This window comes from Triticum dicoccoides, chromosome 2B (assembly GCF_002162155.2).
Source record: "Triticum dicoccoides isolate Atlit2015 ecotype Zavitan chromosome 2B, WEW_v2.0, whole genome shotgun sequence".
In the NCBI taxonomy this organism is placed as follows: Eukaryota; Viridiplantae; Streptophyta; class Magnoliopsida; order Poales; family Poaceae; genus Triticum; species Triticum dicoccoides.
Window position 1 is genome coordinate 565,076,823 of NC_041383.1, and position 9,919 is coordinate 565,086,741.

At 38.2% G+C, this 9,919-nt stretch overlaps 1 protein-coding gene across 1 annotated transcript; it reads left to right on the forward strand.

The window, feature by feature from the left end:
- Positions 1-292: 292 nt before the first annotated feature.
- On the forward strand, positions 293-9,093 carry LOC119361013 (cytochrome P450 87A3-like). Its single transcript, XM_037626415.1, has 9 exons — positions 293-522; positions 4,546-4,870; positions 5,034-5,183; positions 5,505-5,756; positions 6,263-6,352; positions 6,497-6,575; positions 6,816-6,922; positions 7,458-7,591; positions 8,945-9,093. The coding sequence occupies exons 1-9, from the start codon at positions 293-295 to the stop codon at positions 9,033-9,035; spliced, it is 1,458 nt and encodes a 485-aa protein (XP_037482312.1). The 3' UTR covers positions 9,036-9,093.
- The last annotated feature ends 826 nt before the right edge of the window (positions 9,094-9,919 follow it).

Sequence of the window (9,919 nt, forward strand, 5' to 3'; positions counted from 1 at the left end):
TCGCCGTCAAAGAAAGAAGAAAACTTTAGTTTTCTTAAAACAGCATAAAGAACTGTCCCATGCATTGCACGTTCTTGCGTGAAGAAGTGGGGGCGGAGAGTGGATCCGGACTGGCTGGTGAGTCTCTGGGTGGCTGCACTGTCATTGTCCTGGGCCTTTGGTCTCTGTACCTCTGACGGCTTGCTACTTTGCAAATTGTCTATATAAATCACATGCAGGAGCGATACGGTAAGCCAAAACCCAGCGTAGCTAGCTCTAGTGAACACACATGCAAATGTCGGTCTCTATCCCTATGCCTCTCGCCACGGCCACGCCTTGGGTTGTTCTCGCGGGCATGGCGGCCCTCTTAGCTGCCTGGTTGATCCATTTGGTCATTAGATGGAACATGAGTCCACCATGCAAAGCAGGGGCAATGCTGCCGCCGGGGTCGCGGGGTCTCCCCGTCCTCGGGGAGTCGCTCGAGTTCTTCACCCGGAGCCCATCGCTCGAGCTGACCCCTTTCTTGAAGCGACGTCTGGATAGGTAATTACTCTTACTAATCAGTTTAGTCGTGCATGCATGCATATTGTCTACCCCTCATATCGTCTGACTGCTACTGTTACGCAGGTAAACAAAATTTCTATTGTTACGCGTAACAAAATCATGTAAACACCCTCTCGAATTTTTTAAGCGGTTGATGGATTTTTCTTATACACGACACATGAATTTCACTGGGAACAATTTGTCATAATTTTTCTGATAAAGGGCACTCTTGTTAACTCAAAATATAGCATTAAGCATCAAGATCATACTACCCCTCTCTCAGTTTACAGGGCGCGCGCATACCCCTAGGTCGTCAATTTGACCAATCTAATACAAGTCATATATTACAAAAAATATACCATCATAAACTTCGGAGTTTCTACTTTCAAAAGGTATAATTTTTATGTTATATAGTTTATATTAGGGTGATAAAATTGGTAACCTAGGTATACGCGTAGGACTTGTAAACTGAGATGGAGGTAGTACAAAGTATGATGAGCAACACCCGACCTCTGCATACGTAAAATGCACAGAGTCAAAGTCCAACGGTCTAACAAAAATAAAATAAAATAAACGGCATATTCACAACAGTAGTCATATAGGCCGATACTATGCCTATGTCAAAATAGATGATGGACCGGTCCGGAGATTATGTTGCTATCCATGTTGGGTAAAAAACTCTTTGACCACCCGCTTCATAGACATACACATCCCCTTGAACAACGGTTACTGTTCGGTGTAGCGTAAACCACGTACGAAGCGAGTGTGCACAGTAGAAAATAACCTGCAAAGAAGTAGAATTTTCGCTATTATAAACCAAACCATTTCTACATAACCAAGTGGATCACAATAAGACATACACTCTCATCCTTATTAGTATTTTAAACCTATTTGAAATACATTCCAACGGCTGAAATCAATGGATATACATGCTAAACTTGATTTGGCTATATTTTGTCCTATAAACTCTTAAAGCAAGTTGAACTTGTGACGTATTGACCGGTCTATGTTCTGGAGTCCTATAACATGCACACGGAGGGGCAGCAGCAGCGGCACGTGGTAAACGGAGCTACGTGGTCGGTGCTTGGGTGCGTTTAACTGTTTGTGATACAAAGTATGATGTAGCATGGACCAAGGAACCTGGAAAGAAAGTAGAATACAGAAGTACTCCATCCGATCCAAAATAGGTAACCCAACTTTATACTAACTTTGTATTAAAATTAATATAAAGTTGAGTCATTTATTTTAGAACGGAGGGAGTAAATGTTTACGCTGCTCTCATAAGCAATTGGTGATGAAATTGAAAAAATAGATAGGCGTTGAAGATCAAAAGGGCGATTCCTTTATTAACCATTGCAATAATATGAAGAAAGGCCGTCTTACTCAATATTTCGTTCGCTACGAGCACATTGTTTTCTACTCACTCTGTTCCCTAATACACGTAGAAAATGTTTTTATATTATGGGACAGAGGTTGGTGTTAAAAATGTTTTCATATTATGAAACGGAGGGAGTAGCTATTTATACCACCAAAACTATACCCGCTCCATTGGTACAATATTGACGACTTGTCTTGGCTCCGATAAACTAACAAATACCAACCCAAGTCATATCTAATTAATACTACCTCTACTTGATATCAAACCTTAAACTAAATTACTCTATCCATACGAAAAATCTAATCTAAGGATGTGATGGGTAATTTTGCAAAGATCATCGAATGCACGAAGAGAGGTCCAGGTTGAGGCCGCACATGGTTAGTTAGCAGCCATATTTTGCCTTTTTTGCCCAGTTGTGGTTGAGCGGTAGGTAAGAAAATTACCGTGAATAAATTGCTCGCCGCAAGTTAGGCAAAGTTTTACTGAAAGTAATGGGTGTATGACAAATGGGACAGGTTGTTAAGGAAGTGCGGCAAGTCGCAGTTGAGGTAGTTAAACAAGGCAAATTTTAGTGTGGTTCCTCCTACCTCCCCTTTTCAGATGAGAGATAAGAGTACATAATAGATATGCGACGTGGATTTGATTAAACAAACAATAGCCTAATAGTGCTTTCAAACTTTGTGTCAAAGTTTTTTTTTTGCGAAATGGATTTGATCTGTTATAGAGATTCGCTGGAAGTACAAAACCTCTCAAACATAATAAATTTACATTGAGGTCCATGAACCACCGAACGACTACTGCTTCCGCCAGAATGAGTTGTTGCCGCTCTCATACTGGAGTCAGACTGACCTTGTCGATGACAGCTGAGAAGTCTTCATGCGCGTGCCCATAAGGGCCACCGTCTTGGATCTGCAATCGTCGTAGTTCAATCATTGAATCAATCTGAAGTACCTGACACCAAATCTCGTCATTGCATGCGTACAACAAACCTAACCTCACCGCCGCGAGGAGCTGACAGGAATATATACCAGAGCTCCATCTAATCCGTCCTGATGGACGAACTTGAGGAGGATCGGAGCTCGGAAGATTGACTCGAAAAAAGGCGCCGCCATCCGTCTGAGGTCGCCCCTGCGAGGACTAAAACCCTGCCTATCTACTAGCCGGAGCCAGGGCACCAGTATTCCCCTCGCCACCACCGGCCATCGGAATAGCATGCAGATGGGAGGCGAACCCATGGGCTCGTCGATAGAGATCAAGGGGAGGTAGGTTTATTCCTAGTCGCCTTGCGAGAGTCAAAGTTTGAAAGTTTGAGAAGACGTGGCTATGAACCAAACTTGTCCTTACCAAAGATTGCCTCTACCTGCATTCCAAAATTTTGATAGCAAGAAACTACAAACTACTAACAAAATACTCATTAATTACCAAATTATATATTTCAAAACATTTCCCCAGTCCAAATATTTATTAGATTCATCGATTCCTTCTTTTTTTTGCGAACGCAACAATGTTGCATCCCATTGGGATAAGTTCCGACAACATTTCCGGTTTCAAAGGCTTACACGTATCCATAGATCAACAATTAAATCAATATAATATAAATTATATTTCACAATGGTTACCGGGTCTATCCGCTGGGAGACAGTAGCGCGAGCTATCTTCAACCGGTTTGGATGGCAGCCATGTAATAGGATAGGTGTTTAGTTTCCTATCTATCTTTATTCCGCCGGTTGTGGCTATCCCGTTTTCATACTTTCTGCTCTTTGGGAGCCCTTTTACTTTTTGAGACTTGGAGACTTTGTTGAATTGTTTGCTTATTAATAAAATGGTTGCATGCATCTTTTGATGCAGAGGCCGGGGGATAACCTCTCTTTCAAGAAAAAAAATTATATTTCACAAAAGTTATATCATTATAAAATATAACATTTAAAGTTTCTAAGACACCTACTTTAAGAGATATAACTCGTGTGATGTTGGTCAAATTGTCGATCTAGCAATATGTGTGGGCTTTTTAAACCGAGAAGGAGGTGGTATATACGAGTATCGTGCTACTAATTATAATGTTGGAGCCGATGTGTTTATGAAAATGATTTACTAGCCCTTTATGATGTGCATATAGCGGGGAGGTGCTATAGGTTGATCTACAATTGTTCTTTTATTTTTTTGCGAATGTTGATCTACAACTGTACGGGTAGGTTCATGCATGACTCATCAGTTCACCATCGAGCGAAAAAAGTATGGCAAGAAGACATTATGTTTCACCTTTTTCTGGACATACTTACATATCATCGTAAAGTAATAATATTACAGGGTGGTGACCACAGAGGATTAATTACTTTTTTTTAGAAAAGAAGAGGATTAATTACTTGATAACTAAAGCGAAGAATCATGTAACCAGTTATACACTGACCCGAGTTTTTTTAGCTTACCATGTGTGGGGAGAAAACAATATTATATGTTGATAATAAAAAGAAGTTTTAGAAATAAAGTGAATAGTTATTGTTTCCATAAAAAATGAAATAATCACCAATGATCTGACACAATTCTATAAAGTTGGTCTTACTCGGATGTTGATCATTTTAGATGGATGAACCACCCCAAACGTTGTATAACAATCGAACTAAATTCTCGAAGAGCTGCAATTTCAGGTATGGTCCAATTTTTAGGACAAATTTGATCGGTGAAGACCTAATTGTGTCCCTGGATCAAGATTTGAACAACTTGGTGTTCCAAAAAGAGGAGAAGTTGTTCCAAATCTGGTATCCGGAGTCGCTCATGAGAATCATGGGAGCCGACTGCATTATCGCAACGCTTGGGACCTTCCACAAGCACCTCAGGACTCTGGTACTTCGACTCTTCGGCCCAGAAAACCTCAGGATGGTTCTACTCCATGAAGTACAACAGACGGCCCAGGCCAGCCTATTCTCCTGGCTCGATCATCCTAGTATCGAAGTGAAAGAGGCAACGTCTAGTGTACGTCCTCCTATCCCTTTCCCTATATTGATGGTGTTCTGGTATAAGTTGAACAACTTGATTAATTAGGATATACAAGTCATTTCACAATACTATTGTTTAATCAGCAAAGCTTATACATATACATGATGATTCAAGCAGCTCGAAAATTTCCTTATCGTAGATGATATTCAGTATCACGGCAAAGCGGTTAATCAGCTATGACTCCTCAAGCTCAGATGGGAAGCTATGGAAGCAATTTGATGCATTTCTTCAAGGACTACTAGCATTTCCACTGTACATTCCTGGCACAGCATTCTACAGATGTATGCAGGTAACTAGGGACTACTACCAGCCACATATTTCTCCATATCATAGCACAAATAAGTTAATACATACAAGACCACTCTGGCCTATTCTTTTGGAGCCGCCACTGTCTTCTAATATACAACAATATGTCGGATGAATTGCACCCAACACTATTCCTTCAAACAACAATTACATCCCTAGTAAGAACATTGTGTGTGTATAGCCTGATTAATTGGGGCTCCATGGTGCTCGTGCACTTGATTTCAATACAGAAATTCGAAATATATTGGATTACACAATTCAAAAAATCAATTTGTCTTATACGTATGGTTCCCTCGTTGCCTAGGGCCGGAAGAATGTCATGAAGATCTTGAAAGAATTGCTCAACGAGAGGAAGAAGGCAACATGTCGGGAGAGTGTTGACTTTATCGATATCTTGATCAATGATTTGAAGGATAATAAGACTATAATGAACGAGAAAATTGCATTGGATTTGCTCTTCTTATTATTGTTCGCGGGCTTCGAAACTACGTCTTCTGGGATAACTGCTACACTCAAGTTTCTAACCGGTGACCCCAAGGCCCTGCAAGAATTAACAGTAAGTGTGGACAAAGGGAAGTAGATAATTAAGTGTTTTAATATAGCCAACTAATTGTTTGAATAAACAGTCCAAAAATAATATTTTCCTTGAGACGTACACACTAGTATTTCTCACCCACACTATTAGACATACACCCACATTTGTGCATTCTATTACACACAATGCCCTAATTTAGCGTTAACACTTCCATACATAATTACTGAATAAAATATACATGATTATCCATATAAGAAATACCCATCTTGCTCATGGTTGTAGTTACACCTATGTCTCATATGCCACCAAAAATGTAGTTACGTCTAAGTGGTCTTGTATATGTGTGTTACTACCACCATATACCCAGTATGTTACAGACCCCTTAGATCATGTGAAATGCACATGGATGAAACTACACCTAGTAACACCCAAAGGCCTTCCTTCCCATAATCCAAGAAAATATCGTGTGTGTAATTGGGTAACTCATGTATACAAATGACTAATTAAGGTAGATTTATCAATTACAGGAGGAGCACAACAACATCCGGAAAATAAGGGCCAACCCTGACTCTGCAATCACATGGGAGGAATACAAGTCCATGAAATTTACATCTCATGTATACAGTTTATCTCTCTTCGGTCTTTGTTTTTCATGACATCAACCATACACACATATAAGCTGGTTTATTCTTATTGTATAATTAATGACATTGGCACTTGTACAAGTGGCATTATTTCATCTGTGTCATTGTTATTTGTAGGTCATACATGAAGCATTAAGGCTAGCTAACATTGCTCCCGTAATGTTTAGAAAAGCAACAGAGGAAGTTCATATAAAAGGTGAGAATATTTTCTAAGGGCACAAGACATGTAGGATATTAGGAGTAACAAATCATATATTTACGAGAGATTCATGGGTGGTTTGCTAATTCATTTATGTGTGCACATATAGTACAGTGTGTGCACCTTCCTTGTAATCAAAAGGAGGGTAGCGTGCGAGTAGGAGGGATAGATAGTTTGCAACAATTTAACTAAATGATGTTTTAATGCGTATTGTATATATGCTTGTGATTTGTGTAGGTTACACTATCCCAAAAGGATCAAAGATCATGGTTAATCCTTCTAGCATTCATCTCGATCCTAATATTTACAAGGATCCCAATGCATTCAATCCTTGGAGGTGGAAGGTTTGTAACATTTGTCTATTTCAAAGGGATGTTCCATGTCAATTCTAATAAAACAACACATATGTTTTTATCATAAAGCAACAAACTTTGGTTGAATGGTATACATTGTTACCAAAATACATGATCTCTTATCATAATGTTTCCTAGATATTAAACTGATTTTATGTTATTATTTAATGTGCATCCACAATATATAGTTGGAAGTTTATATTATTACAAAGAAAACTAGGTCAAAACCTTTCCAAGAAAGGAAAAGTAGCTCATGATCATTACCTTCAAACTAAGTAAAGTTATATTTTTAAAGAAAAATAATTGAGCATAAGGAGTTCTTGGAAACAATTAAACATGGTATTATAGTATGGAAAATAGGAATTAAAATGTAGGAGAATACATGGCTTTTAGTTCTTTTATCTCCAATACTTCCTTGCCAAAGCACCAAAAAGGGGATTGCTAAGAATATTTCAAACAAAGGAAAGGAGTGATTGTTATACAAAAAGCAACTCTATCTGAAACCTAGTGAAAACTTTCTACACAGGATACTACTGAACCAGTGGGTGGCTCCTCAAAGGATTTCATGGCCTTTGGAGGCGGGTTGCGGTTATGTGTTGGTGCCGACTTTGCCAAGCTACAAATGGCTATCTTCCTACATTGCTTAGTTACTAAATACAGGTGATTTGCTCTTTCTTGTACTAAAAGTATTAATAAATGGTTAGTCTACCAACAATAGTAAGTATTGATTACCTTTTATTTAATAATAGAGAGATGAGTCTATACTCATGTAGTTCTAGATTTTTGCTTGTGTATAAATCACAACACTAGGTGTTATACTTCGTCAGTTCTTACTATGTTTCTTGGGGAGAATATATATATATGTAGCCATTAAATATTACTCAAATTGGACCTACTGTGCTACACAAAGATTTGTAGTATACTTCAATAAAATAGTTCTAGTATAGAAAAAAGGAAAAAAAATAGTTCATAAAACCAATGTTTCATTTTGGGTTGTCGGTAACATACTTAAAAATGGAATAAAAACACATCCAAGAAAACAATAGAAAAGAAATGAAAACATAAAATTAAATAGCCATCAATCCCTTCACCCCCTCCCCACCCTTTTTCGGGTTTGTCTTCTCAACTTTATAAGGCCCATTCCTCTTACATTTAGATCATAGATTGCTTGTCTCCACCATAATCCTATTGTGGAGGCCTCGATGTTCTTCAAGCCAGAATAGAAGAAGAAAACTAAAAATGTTTCCCTGATGGAGGGTCTAATGCCTGGGAAAGGGGTAGGTGTGCTAACATGATGAGTTGGAGGGTGCTTGTAACTTCATTGGCACAATTTATGTTGTATAACACGTTCTTATATATTTCCATAATAGGCATATTTTATTTGCCTGATCAAATAATTGGATAAATAGAAGATGTATATTTTTTTCATTGCCATTACATATTATATGGAAAGTTTCTATTTATGAACTAAAATCATTACAACTTGCTCCAAGACATATGACTTTGTCATCACCATGCAGTCGAATTTCTTTCATAGAAACGAATTAGTCAAAATGTATTTGATTAGATAAAAAATTATTATTAGTTTTCGATAGAACATCATTTAACAATGTAAATTTATGATCATTTCACATTCATAAAAATCAACTGTCAAAGTTGCTAGCGCCGCAAAATCCTTAGTACAAACTAGTATGCATGCACATTTATAAGCTCACAACTACTTCTTAATATTCAGATTTGATTTGTCTAAAAAATAACCTCTAGGATCAATGTCCCATATTAAAGGTTAGTTATCCCCATGGAGGTAATTAGCATAGAGCATCCACAGTGTGTTAAGTACAAAGGAAATAGAATATAGTATAAAAATAGAGACATGATGGGGGTGCATTACTCTATCAAAAACACATGAACATTAGCTCTTTTAGTTGTAGGAATGTATACATTTTTTCTTGTGAGACTATTTTACATAGATATGTACTCTCTAAATTTTAAACTTTTGTGCGCCTTCTACAGTTGGAAAGTCATAAAGGGAGGAAAGATGGTGCTTTCTCCTGGACTACAGTTTCCTTGTGGTTTTCACATACAACTTCTCCCAAAATCTTGATACATGATTGTTACTGCTTCAATACGGGCAAGATCTCTAAGACCATGGGGGAATCACAATGTTGTTATTTGGCTAAGTATCTAGTAATGTATCATGTGTGTCCATGGATTGATAAAATAGCATATAAGCATTGGTGGGACCACTTTTGTTCAAATTCTTGTTCTTAGCACAATATGTGTGGCCGTGTGTGCTTTCCAACCATGTTGCGACGAGTTTATCTTCCTCACAAGCAACCACACTACATTCTCAGGCATATTACTCCCTCAAACGACAACTATTGGAAATATGACCTAGAGGCAATAATAAAATATTATTCTTTATTTCCATGTTCACAATTAGGTTTATATTTTTGTCCTATAATTGCAATAGTTCCTAGATATGAGAGTCGGAGGAAACCCCACGTGCATGTGTGGAAATTTAAACACTAAGTAGATTACTTGTCTCGTCTCTAAGACTAGCGCATGTATTGCATGATGATCCTATTTTCCCGATGATAAGGAATTGTGTAAGTAACAAGGATGTCGCAATCCTTGGAACACACCGTTGGCCAAACAATGGTGTTGGATAGACCCAACTTATGATGTACTTCAAGATTCAACCATCACCTTGTTGCCAATATAAATGTATACTCAAGTCCTTAGACCATGAGAATATTCAGACATTCATACCGGATGGTTACTTCAGGGTTGCCAAACATTATCCGTAACATGAAGATTGTAGCGATGATTATAGAGGGAACTTTCGGGTACATAGGAAACTATGTCAAGGGACTCGATAATTCAAGACTAGGATTTGCTCCTCCAGCGATGGAGAGATACTCACTGGGCCCACTCAATATTATAGTATCCATCATCATCTCACTACTGGGAAAGGGCTTATAGGTG

Excerpts from the sequence above, each read along its gene's own strand:
- LOC119361013 (XM_037626415.1), top strand. The coding sequence starts at position 293 with ATGCCTCTCGCCACGGCCACGCCTTGGGTTGTTCTCGCGGGCATGGCG. Across the intron at positions 6,353-6,496 it reads CCATGAAATTTACATCTCAT|GTCATACATGAAGCATTAAG; the intron begins GTATACAGTTTA and ends TGTTATTTGTAG. Across the intron at positions 7,592-8,944 it reads TGCTTAGTTACTAAATACAG|TTGGAAAGTCATAAAGGGAG; the intron begins GTGATTTGCTCT and ends CGCCTTCTACAG.